At 59.6% G+C, this 23,186-nt stretch overlaps 5 protein-coding genes across 5 annotated transcripts; all 5 read right to left on the bottom strand.

Moving 5' to 3' along the window:
• Window positions 1-3,018: 3,018 nt before the first annotated feature.
• On the bottom strand, window positions 3,019-3,825 carry LMXM_36_2150 (ER--golgi transport protein erv25 precursor,putative; the record flags this gene model as incomplete). The annotated part of the gene is made up of 1 exon (XM_003874517.1): window positions 3,019-3,825. One exon carries the CDS (start codon window positions 3,823-3,825, stop codon window positions 3,019-3,021), a length of 807 nt encoding a protein of 268 aa, XP_003874566.1.
• Window positions 3,826-4,821: 996 nt separating this feature from the next.
• Window positions 4,822-5,745, bottom strand: LMXM_36_2140 (conserved hypothetical protein; the record flags this gene model as incomplete). Its single annotated transcript, XM_003874516.1, has 1 exon — window positions 4,822-5,745. One exon carries the CDS (start codon window positions 5,743-5,745, stop codon window positions 4,822-4,824), a length of 924 nt encoding a protein of 307 aa, XP_003874565.1.
• Window positions 5,746-9,211: 3,466 nt separating this feature from the next.
• Window positions 9,212-10,927, bottom strand: LMXM_36_2130 (putative DEAD box RNA helicase; the record flags this gene model as incomplete). Its single annotated transcript, XM_003874515.1, has 1 exon — window positions 9,212-10,927. One exon carries the CDS (start codon window positions 10,925-10,927, stop codon window positions 9,212-9,214), a length of 1,716 nt encoding a protein of 571 aa, XP_003874564.1.
• Window positions 10,928-12,078: 1,151 nt separating this feature from the next.
• Window positions 12,079-16,656, bottom strand: LMXM_36_2120 (conserved hypothetical protein; the record flags this gene model as incomplete). Its single annotated transcript, XM_003874514.1, has 1 exon — window positions 12,079-16,656. The coding sequence occupies one exon, from the start codon at window positions 16,654-16,656 to the stop codon at window positions 12,079-12,081; it is 4,578 nt and encodes a 1,525-aa protein (XP_003874563.1).
• Window positions 16,657-18,041: 1,385 nt separating this feature from the next.
• On the bottom strand, window positions 18,042-20,366 carry LMXM_36_2115 (conserved hypothetical protein; the record flags this gene model as incomplete). Its single annotated transcript, XM_003874513.1, has 1 exon — window positions 18,042-20,366. One exon carries the CDS (start codon window positions 20,364-20,366, stop codon window positions 18,042-18,044), a length of 2,325 nt encoding a protein of 774 aa, XP_003874562.1.
• Between the last annotated feature and the right edge of the window lie 2,820 nt (window positions 20,367-23,186).

Below are 23,186 nucleotides of genomic sequence, written 5' to 3'. Positions count from 1 at the left end.
GAGCAGGGCAAGCAGAGCACGCCTACCGTCGGCACTGCAGAGCGGCAGTAGACATGCCGCCACAGCCCCCACGCCCGTCCGCTCCCCCCCCCCCTCTCCCAAACATCCGCGGCGCAGCGCCTCACGCGCACTCGGCAACCCTCAGAGTGGAGTGATTTGCGATATGTTCGATTTCTCAGCAGGCGTCCAGCTCAGCGCACACTACAATGAAACATTTTGTGTCATCCTGCGGATGGGCCGGCGCACGCACAAGCGCGAGTGGGGGCAGGGCGGGAGTGGGGGGAAGAAGAAAGGGCAGCAGGGAGGACCAAAGGGAAGCAAGGCGCAAACACGCCGCAATGCACCGCGCGCACACGGAGTCATAGCAGATCTTGGTTATTTGAGTCAATGGTTGTCGTCAGCAACCGTGTCCGGTAACGGAGATACATTGCATTGTTGAAATCATGGCAGCGTGGTGCACCCAGCGCACGCACAGCACAGGGCCGGCGGCGCCCCTCGCATCTTCGCTGTGCATGAATCGTCCCGCCTACAGATCAGATGCGCGGCACGGGATTATAACAGCGTCACACGAGCAGGGCAAGCAGAGCACGCCTACCGTCGGCACTGCAGAGCGGCAGTAGACATGCCGCCACAGCCCCCACGCCCGTCCGCTCCCCCCCCCCTCTCCCAAACATCCGCGGCGCAGCGCCTCACGCGCACTCGGCAACCCTCAGAGTGGAGTGATTTGCGATATGTTCGATTTCTCAGCAGGCGTCCAGCTCAGCGCACACTACAATGAAACATTTTGTGTCATCCTGCGGATGGGCCGGCGCACGCACAAGCGCGAGTGGGGGCAGGGCGGGAGTGGGGGGAAGAAGAAAGGGCAGCAGGGAGGACCAAAGGGAAGCAAGGCGCAAACACGCCGCAATGCACCGCGCGCACACGGAGTCATAGCAGATCTTGGTTATTTGAGTCAATGGTTGTCGTCAGCAACCGTGTCCGGTAACGGAGATACATTGCATTGTTGAAATCATGGCAGCGTGGTGCACCCAGCGCACGCACAGCACAGGGCCGGCGGCGCCCCTCGCATCTTCGCTGTGCATGAATCGTCCCGCCTACAGATCAGATGCGCGGCACGGGATTATAACAGCGTCGCACGAAAACTGTAATGAGGAAAATGAGAGGCATGGAAAACACGTGTCTGTAGAGGTAGAGGGAGAGTCCTCACCACTCCCGTGACGTTTTGGTGGCTGCCGCTTTATCACTCGGGAGGTCGTCTTTGCGGATGTCGTTAGTGGGGAGGGAGCACGTCGAAGGCGCCGTATGAATCAGATGGGAAAAATGTGTTTTGGTGTTTTGGGGATGGGGCAGGTGCGGGTCCCTTTACGTGGGACGAAGGGGGAAATATCGAAAGGAATAGAGGAAAAGGCGCGGCTAGGAGTTGGGCAAGACGGAGATGGAGGCAGGAGTGCTTGCAAGCCTTTACGGTTTCGTACTTCTGCGGATACTGTGACTGGCATCGTAAGCGTGAAGATGCAGAATGGCGAAGGCGGATGTCGATCATGCGTTCGAAGAACAAAGTTCTCGTTCTCAGCCCTGCAGCGCTTGAGGAAAGAGCGAAGGGAAGAAGAGAAGGTTTGTGTGTTGAGCGTGTACCGCCGTACCGGAGGTGAATTTGAGCCCAAGCACCTGCCTGAGACATGGGTGAAGGTGGCAGTTCCCCGCAACAGAAGAACTGTGCCAATCGCGAAGCATCCACGCGTTGTCCCGTTCGATTCCTTTGGTGTGTGTATATATATATATATTTCTGTTCTCTTTTTTTCTTTGGTGCTTCCTTTTATCCAGGTGGAAGGGATGGAGACAGAGAAAATCACCTGCTATCAGGCCCGCTGTGGGGGGATGGTGCTGTAGTGTAAGCCGAGGCTGCAGTGACCAGCACACCCCTTCTCTTTGCACCTTTTCGCCCCTTTCTGCTACGATGTCAACGTTTGTCGCAAAGGGAGGCACACACACACACGCGGTGCATGTGCAACCGGAGAGGGAGCTGAGGTGAGAAAGGGGTGGGATGCACCCTCGAGGTCCCCTATAAGTGGCACGTGGTCACCCACAAGCGGCCACAAGTGCCCATGTGCACCCCCGCCTCCGTTGTCAGTGTACATGCAGCACCATTGTCTTGCATGGAGCAAAGCGCACGGAGCAAGCGGGTTGCCGCTCACAGTGGAAGCCAGAGAAACGGAACAGAACCAGGGGGTGGGGGAGGCAGGGACGCAGGCAGAGAGACGGTGCAGTAGCAATGGGAAGCAACAGAAACTAAAAATGTGTAGCCAGTCGCCCTCCACCGCGTAAGAAAGTACGCCAGAAAAGTGCTGCAGCCCAAGATGTTGGGTAAAGGTGATCTCCTCCCTCGCACCTGACCCCACCGTCTCGGTCCCGCTCTTCTGGGGCCTTATCAACGTACCATTCAACGAAGCACGATCCCGCAGATACACACACACAAACGAGGCTGATAACGTGACCAGATCGACCTGTGCCAAGTAGAAGGGGGGGAAACACAAGGAGGATAAGGTGCGAGCTCTCGCACCGCTGCCTCGTGCCCCCCCACCTCCGCCTCCTTCCCAGAATCACCACCACCACCACTGCTCCCAGTGCCCGTTTCAGCTACGTGGAGGATAGTCGTGACGGGAGGAGGCAGAGAAGCTGGGAACAACAACAACAGAGGGAGGAGGTCAAACTGGCGCACGGACACGCATACCACCACTACCAAAAAGACCTAGCAATAATGAAAAAGAAAACCCATCATCGGCAAGCGCCTTCCTCGTTCCCCCATGACAGCGGCTTTCACGCAGAGAAAGGGGGAAGAGAGAGACGCATATTCGACCAAAGAGACAACTGAAAGCGAGATGACGAACGGAGGACAAGGGAGGGGCGGCGGGGCGGGGCGGGGGGGGATAAAAAGTATGAGGAGGCGTCATGGAAACTCTAACGCACACATTCGCGTAGGCTCTCACCTTCGCTTGTCGTCGTCCTTCCCCAGCGCTTTCACAGGAGCTTCTTCTTTCGAAGCGTCGACTTGAGGAAGCGGAACTGCATCCAGAGGACACCAGAGATGATGCCGATAAGCAGCAGCGCACACACCCACACACGTGTAAAGGTGCTCTCCGAAGTCTCCCGCATGCGAGACTCCCTCATCACGCTGGTGCCCAAGTTCGTCACTAGCTGGTCTAGCAGACGCTCCATCGCACTCAACTCTCGATCGATGGTTTCCAGGTAGGCGCGCGGCTGCAGGATGTCCTTCAGCTCTCCCCCTGCCTCCTGGTACGTGTAAACGTCGAGGCCGTCGATCTGACGCCGCTTCTTTATTGTCTCGGCAACCACCTTGTCGGCGTTGAATTCGTTCTTAGGGGCCTGATCCAGCTCAATACTCACCTTCACCGGCGTCTCCTCAGAGGCTACGAAGTTCGAGGAGGCAGTGAAACAGATGAGCTGCTCCCCACTCAGCACATTGGGGTTCAGCTGCACAGCGAAGGAGTGCTCGCCCTCCATCATCTCCTTATCGTAGTACACGTTCCCTGTGCCGTCCTTCGCGGAAAGCCGGAGTCGCACCTGTGAGGCGGGCGAGTGGGCGCTGGGCTTCCAGTCGTACACGCCAGTAATCTGGCTTGTCTCCACGTTCTCAATAATCTCGGAGAAGCACAACGGCTTGCTGTCGACGAAGTGGTAGGTGAGTGCGTGCGCCGACGTGGCGGTCTGGAGGGCAACGGCAAACCCAACAAAGAGAAGCAGCAGCCGAGGAATGCTCCGCAGGCTCCAGTGCACCCGTGCACTTCCGTTTGATGACGGCATCATTGTCTATCGCTGTAGAGTGGACTAGGTTGCACTCCGATATCCCTCCTCCTTTAAAACCAGCTTGACAGGCAAAGAGCGAGGGAGAAAGCGGGGGAGAAATACAAAGGAAGCAATGTAAAAAAATAAGAACGCTAATTTTTTGTGCGTCGCTGTGTATGGCGTGGATGTGTAGATGTGTGTGCGTCCGCGTGTTCTGCTATAATGCTGTCATGATGGCTCACAATGCGTGTGTATGTGTGTGTGCCGACGTCGTTGCCATCGGCGGGAAACCAAAAAATGCCAAACGTATAAAGTCCCAACCAAAGGTGCAACAAAACGAAAAAAAGCGAAGAAAAGTGGGGAAAAAGTTGGAGAGAAAAGGGGGTGGACATCGAGCGACAGAGCGGAGCACGCGCGCGCGGATGGAGAAGGTGATGATCAAGACAGGGAGACAGCCTTGAAGAATCTTGGCTTCTCACGCCAAGACAGCAGACTCTCGCCCACTCTCCCTCCTGTGCTGAGCCCGCCGCCAATGAGTCGTAGATGCGAACATGTCGCCACTGTAGTGGGGAGAGCAAAGATGGAGTCGAGAGGGCAGTGGCTGTGATGATCGACAGCGCGCCGCTGCCCCCCCCCTCCCCCATACTGACGTACAGGTGCGTAGACCCTCCCTTTTTTATATCTCCTCTCCACGCTGCCACTGCGCAGGCGTACCCGTATATGGCAGAGAGCGCCAGCCAGCCAGCCCGTGTGTGCGAGTCCTTTCCACTCCACGACCGACGCAGCTCTCGTCACGATATCCGCCTTGACTATGGTAGGAACGGAAAGCGGCCGTAACTAGTATGGGTCCCCCACCGCGCGCGAGTTCGTGAGCGCGTGTTTGCGTGCATGCATTGATGCTGCCCGCCACTTCGTGACTCACACAACGGCAAGCGCGCACACACACACATAGATGCGCACCCGCGCAGCTTCCACCAATATCCTCTATGCCATCACCTCGCGGTCACCCTCTCCTCTTCACGATGACGCACTCCGGCTATTGACCTCGCGAATCCGCTCCACCGCCTCCCTCAGCTCAAGGATGTTACGGATCACCTGCAGTCGTCCGGAGGCGACGGCAGCCGCATAGAGAGGGGCACTAGCGCTCTCCTTCACATCCGTCGGTAGCTCCTGCTTGTCGTGCGCGTACCAGACAGCGCTCCAGCCAAGCTCGAGCGGTGCATCGATGTTCATGAGCGAGTCGTCAATCATGACAAAGTTCTCTGGGCGGAGATGGGCTCGTTTGTTCTCCACCTCCTCCGCGCTGCCTGAGTTGCGTAATGCTGAGGAAGACGCAAAGGCGGACTCGCTGCCCGCTGTTGTGGTGGTGGCCACCAGTGCCGCATCTTCGGCAACCTGGTCTTCAATCGCCTTGTAGATCGCCTCGTAGGCCCGTCGCATTGGCTTGTTTGCAATCTCCGGATGCGTCAGCCGCCACTGGTCCTCGTACGAGAAGCCAAGCCACTCCACCTGATCCTCGGCGCCAGCCTGGTCGTCGACGGGATTGTACTCCTTCACAGGCAACCCTACCCGGCGTGGTCGGGTGAATATGGGGCGCAGCCCTTGCGCGTCGAGTACTTTTCGCGCATGCGAATGGTTGGCATTTGTGTAGTAGTAGAGGTGGTCGATGCTAGTCGGACGCGGTCCATCGTGCGTCCTCGCATCCTCTGGCACATACTGCATGCTCAGCAGCATATCAATGAGCGGTTTGTTGTAGCGTAGCTTATCATACGAGCATTGATGCACAAAGTCGCTGTATTCCTTCGCGTCGACATTGTACTCCTTTACATAGCCGTAGAGGGAGAGGCCGTAATTGAGCCAGTACTTCCGGGAGAGGTATTCTGCCTGCTCGGCGGTCAAGCCAACCTTCTCCTGTGCAAAGGCGAAAATGCGATCGTGCATCTCATGGTGAAAGCCCGTTTCGCTGTACTCGTACAGCGTGTTGTCGATATCGACCAGCAGAAAAAGAGATCCCATGATGGGCGTGCGTGTGGGCGCGGCGGCAAACCGGGAGCCGTGAAGAAGGGGAGAAAGGGAGAGCGGGAGGCAGGAAGCAAGCAGCGGTGCAAGCCAGCCCCGACTTTGTATCTATAAGCCGTGCAAAGCGGAAGAGGAAGAGTGCTCGAAGAGAGAGTGGAGTGCCGTGCGTATTTCGTCTAAGCCTCTGCGTAGAGCGGAGTAGCACGTGTGTGGGACGACTACGAGGGCGTTCAGGAATGGGGGTTGCGGTGCACAAGTAGGGAGAAGGGACCGGAGGGGGTAAAAACGCACACACGCACACGTACGTACGTTAGATATCTCGTCCTCCCCTGTCTCTACGAGAGCGTCAGACAATAGGGCACCTTGACGCTTGTACACATACTGTCAAATGGGCAAGAGGAGGAGGCGGGGAGGGGGGGCGTACTCGGCGGGTGAAAGCGCGAGAAGGCGAAGGACAGTGCAAACAAACGAGGAGCCAAAGCGAAAAGGATCGGGGGACTGCAAGAGAGGAGGAGGAGGGGAAGTGAGGTAGGGCAGCGGATGGGGATGAATGCAAAGGGGAGAGTGGAGGCAGGCTGGACAGCACTGTTTGGAGGGGAAGCAGGCAGGTAGGCAGGCAGCTGTGATGAGATAGGTCAGCATCAGCGTGGCAGTGCTTCCCGCATCGTAGAGAAACGGGTGGGGGCGGTAGCAACGGCGGCACAAGTGTGCAGATGCGAAGCCCTCACCCCAAAACATATCACAGTCGCAGTGTGTGAACATGCCGGCTTTGCTGTTGCTCCCTCTCGCGATCCTCAGCACCACCTGACTTCGGAACGTCGATCTCCTAACGCTGGATGCACCGATCACTTGCTCCGTTACTACACATTTCTTTCTAATGTTTCGCCTGCCATCGGAGGCATCCACCGCCAGAGAGTGACAACGCATGTCTTAGGGAGGCGGGGAGAGGAGACGACGACAGAACCTAAACAGGTAAGGGACGGACAGGCACATTCAGCAGTAAGGGTAGGCGGGTGGTGATGCAGTGCTGCGCAGTGTATCTCGCCTACGCAGTACGTATTCGAGCGCATGTTCCCTTCAGAAGAGCAACACCCTCGCGCAAACGCCCAAGGCGACTGCACAAACCCAGGACAAGTGAAAGGACTGAAGAGAGCACTCAATACAACCAGACCAGCGGTCTCAGAGGAACGCCAACGGTGCCGAGGCGAATTTTTTTCGTGTGTGTGCACAGCAACGTGCCCATGCCACCAGCGAACAGGTCAGCAAGTAGACACAGACACACACACACACAAACAACCGCAACTCACCTGCTTTTGCAGGAATACGGCGATAACCTCGCCGTCTAGGACGAACCGTCCTGCCGTCGAGTCGGGGACATGCGCCGTACGGGCTCTGCTTGCCCTTGCTTGTCCCCTCCTCGCATACGTGCGGCGCGATCGGCGCCAGACGGAGACTCGGGTGGGCGACATGCCTTGATCCAGGCGGGCCGCCTCCAGAGCCCTGCTCGAGGGCGGAAGCGGTGGCGTCGGCCGTGCGAGTAGCAGGGGGTGATAAAGGTGCATGCCAGATACGCCCAGGGCCGAAGCTGGTCAGCTGCAGGCCAGGGCCCCCGGAGACCCTCCGCACCCCAGAATGTGGGGCGGAGACTCTTCACATGGGAGCCTCGAGGCCTCGATGGCGCAACTCGGGGCGTCCTCGCCGCGCTTCCCGCATCTGCGCCTCATCAGCCCACCCGGTCGGATGAAGGAGATGCCGCACAATTCACACGCACGCACTGTGGCGTTGATTCGTACGCATCACCTCGCACCTTTTCCGTCTATTTCCCTTGTTCTGCTGACCTCTGGATGCCTTCGTTGGGCGTGATACACCATGCCGACTGTGCGTGGCAGCTCGTGCCGTACAGTGCTCACACCAGTGCATCCTGGGGCCTGACTCAAAACGACGTTGCCGCCGGGTGGGTAGGGGAGGGGCCTGCTGTGTTCATCCTCCATCGCCTTCGATGGCATTGGGAGGGGGGCGTGCATGGATTGCTTGGACGCGTATGCTGCGCCAGCTAGGACGCTGTCATGAGACTGCGGCATCAGGGGCACCCCACCCCTCCCTGCATCCGCACGCCTTTCAAAGGCGTGGGCGTGTCAAGCGGAGGGGGCCCGCCGAGAGACATGCGTCTGCACACACACAGAGCTCACAGCCCACCGTCCTGAGGAAGGAGGGGGAGGGCACTGTACACAGCGTTCAACACGTCACGGGGGAAGCCTGTGCAGCGCTTGCGAGACGTGCGTAACCAGGTCACAGCGCGCCTTGTTTTAGGGGATGCTCATCCAGCGCCATTATGTGCTCCAGTGTCCGGCAAAGCACCTTCCAGATGGCGAATCGTAACGTACCCTGCACGACATCTTTGTCCGCAGAGGATGTGAGGAGTGTGGTGTGATGAGCACCGAGGGAGTGTTGCCGTGCCGCCGTCCTGTTGCGCTGCACACTCAGGGGAAGTCCACTAAAATGATGAAGCGAAGAGGGCCCAGGACAGATGGTTGTGCGTCTCCGCATGTAAGCGTGGCTATCTTCGATCTGTTCTTGTGGGAGCGAACACAGAGGGCGGGGCGATCGTCTGGGAAAGCCATGATGCAGCAAGCCTGGTGCGGATCGACATGGAACTTCTTCAGCCCCATGATGGACGGAGCCCAGCGTGCGAGCGTAGGGTCCACAAGTACTGTTCCTATCTTGGAACCTGGCTGACGCTGGGAGACTGCACTAGCCCGTGGAGGATCAACCGCATCGGGGTCTTCGGCGAAGCGGCGAGCACTAAGGAGGCACTAAGAAAGAGTCCAGAAGCGCTGAATAGAACAGCGGTGAGAACGAGAAGGGGGCCACTCGACAAGAGAAAGGCGAAGGCGAGGGCAGACAGACAACACCGCAGTCCACTGTAGATGGCGGCGGGCTACGGCACGCACACACACACACGCGCACTTAGAGGCAATGACAGCAACAACAAAACGAAAAAAAAACCTTGTTAGACGTAGCTTGAACTTTATTAGAAAACGAGAAGGCGAACAGCGAGGAGGTGAGGAAGTGGGAGACGTCCTGACCGAAATCGCCACGCATGCGCACGCGAGTTCCGGCAAACATATCCAAGACGCTTTTGGCGAGAGGAGAGGAAAAGCACACGCGTGAAAGGAGCACAGACAGACACACACACACACACGGGCAGGCAGATACGTCCCATGAAACCTGGAAAAAGGGTGGCTGGGAAGGAAAAAAAGTACAGAAAAGAATGGGCCCAAGTTGTTCCGCGGTCTCATGGAATCATGCCACCTTCAGTAGTGCTCTCTCCCCCTCGTTGCTCTCCCTTTCTTAAGCCTCGTCCACCTTTGCTTCACCCCAGAAGCGTCTATTGGCGCGCGCGCTTGGCCGGTCGAGCAGAGTCGTCGTCGCTGCTGTAGTCAAACGTCTTGTTCTGAATGCCGCTGTCCGTCATGCCGAACGCCGGCGAGCCTTTAGCGTGTGGCGCCAGGCCAAAGTGGCCACCGCTGCTGCCGGCGCCAGCAGCTGGGCTATCGCCCGGCATGCGCATGCGCGGGCCGTTGCGGCCGAAGCTGCCCATCATGTTGCGGTTGCGCTTCGGAACGTGATAGCCCCCACCCTGCTCAGCCCACTCGCGCAACCACCCAGGCACCTCCTGCCCCGCGCGCTCTACCAGCTCCACCAGCTGGAACACCGTCGACGCGTTCAGCTGAGTCTCGTGTTTCGTGATCATCGTAAAGGACGCACCCTTAGCCCCGGCGCGGCCCGTGCGGCCGATACGGTGAACATAGTCGTCAATTTGCATAGGGAAGTCGTAGTTCACCACCGTCTCCAACTCCTTGATGTCAAGACCGCGAGCGGCCACGTCAGTGGCCACCACACACAGTCGTGGGTCCTTGCGGAAGCGCTCCAGGATAAACTCGCGCTGACGCTGCTCCTTATCGCCGTGAATGGCCATGCAATCCACGCCGTTGCGCTTCAGCTGGAACTCGAGGTAGTCAGCCGTCTTCTTCGTCTTGCAGAAGACGAGCACGCGCTGATTGCGGTGCCGCTCCATCAGCCGCTTTAGCTCATCGAGCTTCGCTGCCTCTGAGGTCAAGATGAAATGCTGCGTAACATCCTTGTTCGCGAGAAGCTCCATGCTGCCAACGTTGATGCGCACCCAGTTCTTCTGAAAGCTGGCGGCGAGGTTCTGGATGTCGCGCGGCCACGTAGCCGAAAACATGAGCGTTTGCCGGTCAGGGCGAATCTGGCCGCAGATGGCGCGCACCTGCGGCTCAAAGCCCATGTCCAGCATGCGATCCGCCTCATCCAGCACCAGGTACGTTACACGCAACAGGTTCACACGCTTGATTTCCATGAAATCGATCAAGCGGCCCGGGGTGGCCACGAGGATATGCACACCTTGGCGAAGCAGGCCGAGCTGCGGGCCCTTCGGCGCGCCGCCGTAAATGCAGCCGCACCGAATGCTTTGCGGCAGCACCTTGATCGCCTCCTGCTCAATCTGCTGGGCCAGTTCGCGGGTCGGCGCGAGGACAATGACCATTGGGCCGTCCCCCGCCTTCAGCGGCTCCTGCAACGCGATGTGAGCCAAGGCTGGCACAATGAACGCCAAGGTCTTGCCGGAGCCGGTCTTGGCCACGCCAACGAGGTCACGTCCCGACAGAACGATCGACCAAGACTGTGCCTGAATCGGAGTGGGCGCCTTGAATCCCTGCTCCAGAAGCTTCGCCTTCAGGTACTGGGGCACGGCGGTGAGCATGTCGAACTCCGTGATTGGGTTCGGGCACTGGTCGGAGTCGGAAACTGTGATGGAGTTGGCCTGACGCCACTCGTCCGCATCGACATCGCTGAGGTGCTTCACCTTGCTTGCGCCGTGGTCATCTTTCACGCTGGCGGCCTTACGGATCGCGCTGGCATCGACAACCCTCCACTTGCCCGGGACGAGGCTCTTGGTCGACCAGTTCACAGGTGCCAGTTTGCTACCCATCCCCTCCGAGGTGCCCTTGCTTCGAGCACCACCACCACCACCGCGGGAAGTGGTGGAGAACCCAGAAAAGGGGCTGTAGTTACGCTCTGCCATGGATGCAATCTGTGAGGTGAAAGATCGGAAAGGCGCGGAGCGAGATGGGCTGGATGCACGTTTTGCGGGAGGGACCACTGTTCTGCGTATATGAACTGTACGGTGGGCGAGTAGGTGCGTGTGCGCGTGTGTAGGGGGGGGGTGGGATAAAAGAGGCGAGGGAGTGATGCAGCAAGCGGTGAGAGGACAGAAGAGTTAGGGAGGAATGGCAGAGAACAAAAGGAGAAAAAGCGAATCGTTTTTTTTTTCGAGCATGCGCTTCTCCAGATCAACGATGTGCGCGCAACTAGCAGGCGACACAGAGCAGCTGCGGCCTTTAAGCACACCCGGCGCGAGTGTCACCGTGCCTGCCGCATATGAATGTGCTTGTACATGCGTGGCATCGCACTCGATATCGTTCCGTCCTCTTCCGCCTTCCACTGGAGAAGAGGCGAGTCTTCATGAGCGCTTGTCGCTGGTTCTCATTTCGCTCATCATGTGCACGTCTTCCACGAATGCAATCAGCACCCCTCTGAGGGAAGGAGGGAGGGACGACGACACTGATGCGAGCATCAACGTTGAGAGAATACACAGCACCTCTAATGTGCAAGGACGCCAAGGAGGAAACGGACAAGTACTGATAAAGAGGGAGTGGGAGAGGGGAGGAGAACAGGGGCACTGATGGAGCCCGACTGGCTGAGACAGACACACGCACTCACGACGCTACTGCACCACACGTGTCATGGAAGAGACCGCAAACGGAAACAACGCCCACAAAAAAAACTTTGAGTGGGGCGTGGAGGTGCAGAAAAGAGCGGGCGCAGTCCATCACACAACGCCGCGCACGCACGCGCTTACGACGGCGATATCGCCATAAAAATCACCAACAAACAAGAAGCAGAAATTAAGTCAACTCAGGGATCTACCGGGGAGAGGGAGGAGGGGGGAAGAGAACACGCCCGTCGCCGACAGCAGTGCACGCACATGCGTGCATGTCTGTGTCTGTGTGTGAGCGCGCACGTGGCTTCTTCCGTTGTGAAAGAGGTCTAACACGAAAAAAAAGACGTAGGTGAAACGCGCCTGCCAGGCAGCGGGAAGGCGAAGGAGGGAGAGCGCATGAGAACGGGTGCGGCGTCGCATGAAGAGGGAAGAGCCTTTTCCTTTTTCTAACCTTACACAACGTAGTGGTTTTCTTTGGCATCCAGCGTGGATCTGCGGTCTTCGCTGCCGTCGCGTTTTACCGGTGGCGCCGACGTGGATGGCGTGGTGGCCGAGTCAGTCGCTCCGGTCGCCATCGCATCTACTGCTGCTGCTGGCTTCTCACGGTGACCGTTCTGCTTGCGCTGGCTCAGAAGAGCCACGATCTTGTTGCCGTCTCGAGCCTGAATCTTCTTTGTTGCCGCAGTGACGGAGGCACCGCCGGCCGAGAAGTCAACCGAGGCGGCACTGTCAACGCACGTTGAGCGGGCTAGGGTGTGTGGAGCTTCGGAGATCATTGCGTCTGGCCGGCTGGCCTTCATGGTAGTGCCAGGCGCGTGAGCGACTTTAACGTGCCGCAGCCGCCGCTCCGCTGCACACACCCGCTCCTCCGAAAAAGGAGGCAGCATGCCTAGCCGATCCAGCACCGCAAGTTGTTCCGCCATGCTACCCTTGAGGGTAGCCAGCTCCTGCGCCACAATGTCGTGGCGGCGTCGCCAGACCGTACCCTCTGCAAGCGCTGTGTCCTTCCGCATGCTTGAAGGCGTCGTGCCCAGTCGATTCGGTGAGTTTCGCGACGAGAAAGCTGGGGCGGCCATGTCGTCCAAAGAAGCGGTGCTGACAGACACCTGGACCTCAGCATCCGCACGTGTCTTTGATGTTGCCAATTCAGTCGCCTTCCGCGCCGCTGCCAACTGTGCCTGCATGCGGCTCACCAGTGCGTGCAGCTCTGCGCACTCCCGCTCCCGCACCTGTGCCTTCGCCTCCGCCGCAACCGCGCGCTCCGTGGCACACGTTAGCTCGAGACGCAGCACGGCACACTTTCCTTCTGAACGACGTACAGCCTCCTCAGCCCACGTCTGCCCTTCCGTGTCCTCCCCGTCGTCGTCATCAACGTCGAGATGCAGGCCTTCCAGAGTATCCCTTTGCCGAGTTTTGCAGGTGGCAGCAGCTGCAGTGGGCTCCGCAGGAGAGGAGGTCCCATCACAACAGAGGTGCGACTCATCGTATTCGTCGCTGCTGTCCGCGTCATCGTGCTGGCAGTCACCCACTTCACCGCCGCCACCGGCGCAAAAGTCGAGCGTCGGTAGCTCGTCGTGCAGTCGCTCCTTGTCACTTGCGCCGTCGGTTGGCGGGCGTATCGGTGACGGTGACGCGGCCGAGGACGACAAGAGCCTCATCTGCACCTGCGGATGCTCCTCCCCCTCCGCCACCGCCGTCGACAGCGATTTCCGAGTGATGGCGGACTGCCGTATCGTACAGGCATGCCCTTGCACCACGTCATCCGTCGCGTCATTCGCGACGTCTACCGTATTGTCTCCCTCAGTGCCTTCGCAAGCCGCACTACTGGTGCTCCACGATGAGAAGGCGCCGCAGCAGCCATCGCGTTGCGACGGCGGAAGCGACATCCTACCTGTACTCTGCCCGCTGTGGGGAAAGGATGTGGCGCAGATGGGCAGAATGGGCGAGTCCTCCCCAGCACCGTCATGCGGCATCAATGGCACCGCGGCAGTGACTGCAGCGCTCGGAGGAGATATGCTACGGTGAGAGGCGGCAAAGGAGGCCGCCTGCCCACACCCAACACAGCTGGCACTATTCCTTGCGACGACACCGACGTGCTGCGGTGCGCTGTCTGCGCGGTAGGCCGAGGAAGCAAAGGTGTGGCCACCATGCAGTTGCGGTTTCGATGGTTCGCTGCTTGCGCAGCGCGGCGACAGCGAAAGGGGCCCGTCCGCGTCACCCACAGGGACGGAGGTGTCGGCTGCGGCGCGCGGCTCAGTCAGCGCACCTTCCCTGTTGGCCAGCTCTCCTTGCAGCCCCGTGTCCGAGCCGCCATTGCCCTCTACCACCCTCTTACGAAAAGATGAAGAGGAGCCGATGACGCTCACGCCGGCATCGCTATCTACGTCTGCAGCCGCAGCGGTGGCAACAGCAGACGCCGCAGCTGGCGCGACCGTGTCCGCGGGCACGACTAGTGCAGACGAGGAGGGCCGCAAGGGCATTTGGCGCGGCGATGAAGTCGCTGAGTTCGCGACAGCGGTGGTCGCCTCGAGAGGCATCGTATTTACCGCCTCCACGCCAAGGTTGGCAGTGCAGGGCTCCAACAGCGACTGTCCCGGCAGCGCGTTGGCGTTCCTTGCCTGCGACTGCAGCTGCGGCTCAGCGTCGGGCGCCACTTCAGAGAAAAAGCTCGCCTCCATCACGCCTGCATCCGGCTCTTTTCCCTCTTCGGCATTCGCTGCGGCGGCGAGCGCGGGATCCATGGCAATAGAGCGAGAAGGCGACGGCGAGGGCGACGGGGTAGGCGGACACAGCATCCGCGGCGGCGGCCTCGGGCGGTGCGCGGTGAACGGCGTGCACGAGGAGGTCTCGGATGCGTTGACTGTGAGTACCGCAGCTGCTGCCACCGCTGTCGAGACCCCTTCAGCCGTCGCGGCACTCGACATCCCCTCTACAACCAAAGAGTCTAGAAGAGTTGGGCTTGAAAGGTGAGGGCAACGCCGCGGCTCTCTTGCCCCGCTGCTGAGGCCGCAGCCGCTGTAGTACACCTGCAACCCCGCCGCCGTGAACTCATTCTGGTGCGGTGCAAATACCGCTCCTTGCACAGGAGACACTGGCATGCTCTGCGGCGAGAACATTGCCATATCGGCGGAGCTGGCCACGGCGTCGCCAAGAGACACCAAGGTGTCTCCGGCGGCACATGGGATGCAGAGCGGGGCCGCCCCCTCCACGCTGTCGCGCGACTGCTCGTCGGCAAGCGGTGACGCTAGAAGACCCCCACCGGGACCACGGAAGGCCGCATAGGAGCCATCCCCGCCCAAGGCCTTGGCAAGCTCATAAATACGCCCGCGTCTGTCTTCTTGCGGTCGCAGCTGACGGGAAAAGAACATGTACGCCGCCGAAGCGCGTGCAGGAGCCCCTCTGCCGAGCGCGCATCCGCTGCGGTGTGTGTTAAAGCGTTCTGCATCACACACACGCGCCTGTTTGCACCGCTGGCGTGCGAGCCAGTCTTCCTCGTGCGCGCTCTTCACCGAGTCCGCGTCTGCCGCATCAACAGCTGCGTCGTGGGTGGCGGAAAAGGAGGAGGAGGAATGCGCGCGTTGGTTCTCCATGCGGTTACTCTCAGTCCTCTTTGGATTTTCACCCTCACTCCTGCGCCAAGACGGCGTCCTGCTGTGGCTAGCTACACAGCCATCGCTGTTGGCACCCGTTGTAGCGGCGCCACTATGGTGACCGTGTCGCTGCAGTCGCTTTTCCATCTCCAGCATGGCGCTCTCTATCTCAGCATCGACGCGCTCAACCTCAGACGGAGCGGAGGCGGACGGCGGCAGGCGGCGGTGAGCATCCTGCAAATCCGCCGTCTCGCCGGACCCCTGTGCAATAGGACCTCTAAGAGGCGCTGTTTTCGCGTGTGCGGCAGACGAGGAAGAGGGCGAGGTTGCAGCCTCCACTGCCGAGGGCGCTGGAAGAGCATTGTGACAGGGCAGCGCCGAGGAGGTCCAATGTGCCGAAGGTGACGCGCCATTCACATCCGATGCGGCGAGACAGGGGGGTGAGAGCGTGTCATGAGATGCAGCCGCACCTTCCAGCCGCTTCATTATCGGCGCTGCAGCCACACCATCCTGTTCATCGTGCACGCCGCCAGATTTTGTGCGCGCTGTAACCGGCGTCACTGCTGTGTCTGACCCTTCGACGTCGTCGTCAACCACTGTGGGTGAAAGCATCGTGGCAGAGTTGGAGTACACGAGCTTGCGGTTTGTGCGTAGCAGGACATCTTGTTGGGCGGCGTGCTCGAAGCGCTGGCTTGCTGCAGCACTGTTACAGTGATCGTTTTGCCCGCGGCTGCTGCTGTGAGGAGTAGCACAGTATCTGTCCCCCTCACCTTCTTCCTCATAGACTGCCGGATGACCCTGTGTGTTACTCAGTTCCCTATGGCCAAGAGCGGCCCTGCCGCCGTCACTACTTAGAGTCGGCGAGGCACCGCTGCTGCTGAAGTCCGCGATAGCCTCGGCATTCGATGAAATGCAGCTGTAACTGTCAATTCCTGTACCGCGACGCGGCTCAGATGAGGTACACTGCCTCGCTGATATCACGCCCCAAGTCTTCTCATGCCCCTCCGCTGCTTCGCCTCTCTTGCGCTGCGGCCAGTGTTCGGTTCGCATCTCAGCCGGGCGCGGGGCGGACCCAAGGCGGCAATCAACCTCCCCCTGCTCATATACCATAGACATGTCATCAGCATCCTCGTCCTGAACCCCGTCGTAATCGTGGCGGTCAAAGAGGACGGGGGACGACTTCGTGCTGTCGTCCCCGTAGCCGAGTGGCCACTTCCCGTCATGACGGCTGTCGTCACTGCTGCCGTGCTTGATGTCGGCGACGGTGGATTCGGTGGACCCCGTGAAGGAAAAGGGCTCAGGCAGAGGCATTCCCCCGGAAGAGCGCTGTGTCAGTTGGTGGTGATGCTCCTCCACCTCTTCCTGTCTACTGCGCGATCCCGACGGGGACGACGGCAGAGGGTGCTGCATCGGCCCGCGGTGAAGAAGCGGAGAGCTCATGATGGTCTCCACGTTAAAGGTCTAGTCCCTGCGTTACAACTGTGTGACGGCCCCTCTACAAGTCGAACAACACGCGCTCCCTTGTGCGTGTGTATTGGCGCTTAGGGCGATGCAAAACAAAGGATCTGGAGCAGGACAACGTAGAAAAGCGAGTACGCTGTGGCACAGTGGTCGTCGGTGACGTAGGGGAAAGGGGAAATATATATATATATATAAGAGCGATATCATGCATGTACGTGCGTGTACGTGTGTGTGTGTGTGTGTGTGTCCGAGCGGTCGAGCGAGACAAAGCAGTCCCGGAAAAAGGAAAGAGTGCGTCGGTGTGGGTTGGTGATGGGGGGGATAGGCAACGGTACACCAACGCCACCGCTATGCTCAAAGCGGTGTTGCTATCTACGAAAAATAACACGAAAGCGAAAACAAAAACGTGGCTTCGCGTGTGCGCTCCTCGGTCCCTTTCGTCGTTGTCGGTGTCGCTCACCGCGAGGGAGAACGAAATCTAGGGAAGCGGATTGTGGTGCGTAGAAGCGTACTCTACGCCTACTTTTTGTGGGTTAGAGGTGATGCGTGTATGTGTGCGTGTGTGTGTGAGAGAGAGGGGGAAGAGAGCGCGACTGTTTACTTGCAGTATGCGGCACGGTAGCTTCGCCCTTTGCTCGTTATTTGTGGGGATGGGGATAGTGCACCTCAACGTGTGCAGCCACCCCCTCCTGTACACCTGCTCGTCCGGATTTGTTTGTTTCCTGCTGAGCGTGCGAAGTGAGCCTCTTAGTGGTTCACGTGGAGAGCAAGGAAAAAAAATTAAAATCCAAGTCGAGGTCAGAAGGGGAAAGCGTTTGTGGCGAGGGAGGGTGATGGTATGAGGAGTTGGGGAGGGGGGGCGGGCGGTGGCCGTCGTCGTCGTGGAAAGATGGAGGGAGGCTGGTGCGTAGTCGCCATCTTGAATCGCGGCGGATGAACATCCCCGAGGGGCATAAAGATCTAATAGCCCCTAAAAAAAAATGACACGATACGGGCAGCAGCGCACAGGCAAGCGCATGCTAGCGAGGGACAAGAAGCAGAATATACGCGGGCAGTGATGGGGGCCCACAAGCTAGCATGCCTGCTCGTCTTCTTCGTGTTGTTTCGCCCATGTCGCGCACCGAGTCTCTCGCACAGTTAAGCGTTGCGCATTTTTTCTCTTCGGTGCGGTGATGGCGATGGAAGGTTAAAAAGAGGGATGAGGGGAGAGAGCGAAAGTGGCGGCGTTGGGGAGTAGCCGTCCTCACCGAGCGTGTCGCGGCTTTTGTTTTCCGCATTCAGAGTGTGCCTCGAGGCACTTTAGGTGCCACCACCCCTGCCCTCCTCTCCTCCACCACACCTCGCAGCTGCACATGTAGCATCGCCTACTCGCCATACGAGAGGGACGATAGCATCGCTGGCCGGGCTGGCGTCAAAGAGCCGGAGATGGATGAGAAGGGAAGCAGGTTCTCCATCGGCGGCGTGAACACGCCGGCTGCGCGACCCGTGGCAGCACCATCATGGGCGCTGTGGCTGTAGTCATTCCTGCTATCGCGAGCATAGCGGATTGAAGAGGAGAATGGGGCAAGCAAGGCGGTGGCGGGGGTAGCGGAGAGCGGTGGCTGTGCTTCGCGTTCCAGCAAGGATGGAAGCGCCGCCTCCGTCTCCCGCAAGAGACGCCGCAGACGCTCAGAGGGCAGCTCTGCAACGTTGTTGTCCGCACGGTCGCACTGGTCATCATCAAAATGGAGCACTGCAGAGTCCCAGGGCGAGGCCAAAGGTGCTGCAGAAGGCAACGACCACCTCCCCCTAGCGGGGGCGTGCACCTCGGCCTGAGAGGTCGATGTGTCATAGTCTTTGCCATAGAGGCGTATCCCGAGAGCTTGTAGGCGCTGCAGTTGGCCGGCTACAGAGGTGGTGAAGCGCTCCGAGGACTGCTGGAACGGCCCACGCATGAATGCGAGGTCCTCGGCGGCGGTGGCCGCGTCCCAGTGGTACAGCCGGCGCGCCTCAGGCCTTGGAGCAAGAGTTGCTCGCTTTGGTGGGGCAGCGGCGGTGGCGGCTGCAGCAAGAAAGGGAAAGGCGTTACCCTGTGGCGGTGCAGGAATGTTTCTTGATGGCGCGCGTGCTGACGAGAATGTAGAGGGAGCCGAAGCAGCTGTGGCAGCACCGCTGCCGCCGCCAGAGGAGCTCTCCAGGGGTCGCGGTGGGGTAAGGCAGCGACGCATCAACGGGCTGACGATGCGGATCTCGTTCAGCAAGCGACGGCATTCCTCCAAAGCTGGATAGACGTAGCGAGGCAGGTGAGACTCGGCAGCTGGTGAAGCTGCGGATCCAGTCGCAGGGGCACAAGCAGCACTACCAGAGGACCTCGTGGTCGGCGCCGTGTTTCTGGCGGTCTTCCCCTGCTTCTGTGCCGCTGGCTTTCGCACCGGCTCGGTGGCCGGCTCTGGTTGTATTGTTTGGAGTACCTTTCTTGAAAGGCCGCATGGGGGGTCGAAAAATGTGTCCTCGTCCTCTCCGCTACTAGAGGCACTGTCAGGGGCGTAGCAAGGCAGTGCCACGGAGGCTTCCACCTTCGTCTGTCCACGTGGAGGAGCCACTCCAGCATTCGAGACAGTTGCGCCGCCGCCAGCGGGCTTGTTGGTCGCTGCTGCCTCGCCGCCTTTCCCCACGGCAGAAGACGCCGCAATAGAAATCGCGTGTGGGCGACCGGTGCAGTCACTCACGCCCGTGCCGTGGTGGCACTTCGCCGACGCACTAAAAGGGACGGTGGTGTAAGACTTGCTCGGGCCCGTTTTGCCGCTCGCGGTTGCAGTCGAGGCACAGCCGCAGGACGAGAGCGGCGACATAGGGGGCACAGCCTCCCATCTGTCGTGGGCACGTCGTTCGGAGAGGGATTGGGATGAAGAGGGCTGCACCCGCTTTTGCGCCGGCAGATGCAAGCGACACCCTTCCCTGTGGTCTGCCTGCGTGCCAGGCGGGCGTTTGCGCAAGAGAGCAGCGCCGTAAGACGGTCGTGCCGCCGCCATCGCTGTCGTTGCCGAAGAATGCAGCAGCGACGACAACGTTGCAGCAGACGATAGTTCATCTGCTGGAGCTTTGTGCGCAACACTAGTGCGCGCCCTTGCGGCGCTGAGGTAGGGGTGGATAGGGGAAGACAGTGCAAGACTTGGCAGCGGCGCGCTCCTTGAATGTCCAAAATGGACCGCGTCAATGGCAGAGAACACTTTTGGGCCACCTGCATCGCTGCCGCGACAAGACCCAGCGCGAGCGGCGGCTCCATCTGAAGTGCACCGCAAACCCTCAACAACCGAGTAATGCTGGCAATTCTTCTGGAGCTGGGCGGCGTAGCTTTCTCGCAGCATCTCCACACTCAGTGCATCTTCCACCATACTGTGAAATGTAGGCGCCAGCGTAGGAGTCAGCAGCGGTGGTAGTGCCGGCGTCCACATGTCCGTGGGTGGTACGCTGGCAGCACCAACCCCAGAGAGAGGCGCGGCGGGGCTACTACGCCGCGACTCTGGTGCAACAGCTCCAGACACCGCAACGAGGGATGTGTCTTGATCCCACGCACCGGCGGGCATCGACGACGCCGCCGCGGAAAAGGGCTGGAGAACAACGTCGTCAAGAGAGTACGGCTCCGGCAGCGACGGGGCGCACTGCGTCTGCAGCGGGGACATGGGGCGTATAAGCGGCGCAAGCGGCATTCTCGTTCAACCACGCGGCACACGCGTGCAGCGGTGCGCGAGAGCAAGGAGAATTGAGAAACGGGATCGGGGGACCGTTCTGGTGGACCCTTGACGGGTTATAGTGGGCAGAAGAGCGTCCGAGAGAGACAGTCTGTGCGTCTACGAATATCGGCAATATGCGCACGCTCGGATTCTATGGTCACTGTCTCTTCTATGAGTGGTTCTTTGCTTTATATATGTGATGCTGCCTCTACTGCACCCGCAGCGACACACGCAAGCACGAGCGCGAAGGGGGCTTGGCTTGTGTTCGGGAGACGACGACGGGACAATACAGGCTTACCTCCGTGCACGCGTGAGGCACCCACGTTCCTGCGAGTCTCGCTCGTCTGATGAAATCGACGTCAAAGGACGAAGGCGTCTCCGCGGCACAAGCGAGGCGCGTCACCGAGGAGGTCCTCGAGATGATTGACGTAGTACACCGCGCAAGAGATGGTACGCCACCCAGAGATCAGCAAGAGGAAGACAAGAGAGAAGCAGGAGCAGTACATTGGGAAGCAATGAGCAGAATTCCGCGAAATGTATCCGACTCTTACCAGCGTCGTGCGCAGCATCCTGACGCATGTGAGGCGCTGTATCACCGCTTTGCCAACACGGAAGGCGCAGAAGCGCGCGCGGTCACTGCAGCCCGCAGGTGCCCCGCGTATTCAGGGCAGGCGTGTCCGCGGGCATACGGTCTTGGGCGGTATTCATGCGCGCGCACGTATCGCAACGGTGTCAAACGCAGGGTGGCTTCCTTTTGTGCGGCCTTCGAGGTGACGAGGAGGCTTCAGCGGACTCGCTCTCCATTGCTGTGCCGCCGACGAGGATACCTGGAAAACTACGCAGATGTTGGAGAGTAGCTGCACTGCACGAGCCATCAAGCGCTCCGCAGTCGTGATCTCAGCTGGTAAGGTCCCCAACGCCAGCCGCTGCACGTCGGCTGCCACACCGAGACCAAGTAGGCTCGGCGTACACGCCGCCACATGCACCGCGGCGAGGTGGAGCAGCATCGTCTCCCATGTCCCCACCACCACCACCATCGGAGACGTGCCGTAGGGCATAATCAGGTGATAGAGAAGCCAGCGCGTGTTGGCATGCACCTCCAGCGACACCCATACGACGACGTTGAGGAGCACCAACGGTAGAATGTGAAGAACGCGCTTTTCTTACTGGTGGAGTCGTGTCGCAGGCAACACACATTCCAGCACGGTTTGCCCAGGCGCTGCTTCTGCCGTGCGTGCAAATCCTTGGCTGTCTGCAACAATGCCAGTGCAACTTGTGAGAGCACAGCGCCGGTGCTCTGCCGTCTCTGCTGCCGTACCACGAGCACCGACTCTGCCCTAGCCTCGGCGATAAGCTGAGATTCGGTCCTCGCAGAAGGCGACTGCAGCGATGACGCGGATGCTAATGGGAAGGAGTCAGCCGTCGCTTCTATCGAGGAGGGCGGCCGCGCTTTACTAGAAAACAGCGCGACTTTAGCGAGGTGTCTGAGGAATAGAGAAAGGCGAATGCAGTCCACGACGCATCCCGTTTCGTTTGCTGACGGCGGCGATGCATCGTGCCCAATCCCAGCAGCGCAACGCGGTCATCGTATGTTGGCAAGACCTTATCAGGAGTTTCGACAGACACTGCGACGTGCTTGCCGTCTCGGCGGGTTTGGTCGGCGAGACACCGCGGTGGCACGACAGACCCTTCCCATTCAGGTCGATCCTTCGTGCTGATAGGAAAGGGACCCGACGCGGGGAACGATGCAGGCAAGCACGGATAGCGGATCTCGACGTGACTGACAGCCTGCAGAGCACCGTGCAGGTCTGCGAGAGCTAGACATCAGGCTTGGTGCGGCGTCCCCTGCCCCTGAGGGGGAGGCAGACGCCGTTGGAGGCCTGCTTGTACGTAGATGATAGCAGAAAGAGATGTCAAGGCCCCAGTTCCAGTGATATGGCGGCAACGAGTGACGTGGAGAAGCCACAAGGAGAGGAATGAAAGGAGGAGGTGGAGCAGTGCTTCGTCGCCAGTCCCTCGCGACGGCGGGCCGGACGAGAGAGAAGGTACACTGCGTGGTTTGTTTCTCTCTCAACATTGTAGGGCGGAGGGGGGAGAGGGAGGGGTGTGCGGGCGAGGGTACGCCTGCCATTCGTGAAGCTCTCCATAGATAGCATTCGCGTGGTCCCTCACCGCCGTTGCTGGGATCACGGCGGATCCCCGTAGACGTTTGTTTGCGTGGTGCGGATCCGCACTCGTGCACACGTTCTTTTCTCCTTAATATCTCCTCAAGGCGGGGAGAGAGAGAAACGTTAGGCAGCATTGAGGAACAAACAGGAAAGGCGGCAACGCACTTAACGAGGAGTGGTCAAAAGACCGGGATGGAGGGGGGTGATGGCGTGCATCGACACACACACGCGCATACACATATAATGCCACCTACGCAGAGCAACGCATCAACAGTTGCAAGCACAACGACGACGAAGAGGTGGGAGAGCCCAGCAACGCGAAAGAAGATACGACAGAAACGCACACCAGAGAAGAAGGAGCTCAGGTACACATGCACAGGGGGGAAGGGAACAAGAGAGAGAGCCGGGAGACGGGCTTCAGCATCCCTCTCGCCAAGTGCGCATCAGCGTGTGTGAGAGAGGGAGCGGAACGGGGCGAAACATAAGACGAACACTGAAAAGGAAAAGGGGGCATTGGGGGGGGGAGTGGCAGAAGGAGTGCGGGAGAGGGGCCCACACCCGCCCCCAACACCACACACACACGCACTTCACACGAGGTCACAAGCGCGGAGTACAACGATAAACATAT

Source organism: Leishmania mexicana, chromosome 20 (assembly GCF_000234665.1).
Source record: "Leishmania mexicana MHOM/GT/2001/U1103 complete genome, chromosome 20".
Classification (NCBI taxonomy): Eukaryota; Euglenozoa; class Kinetoplastea; order Trypanosomatida; family Trypanosomatidae; genus Leishmania; species Leishmania mexicana.
Note: the sequence above shows the minus strand (reverse complement) of the source record. Positions and strands in the feature narration are given on the sequence as shown.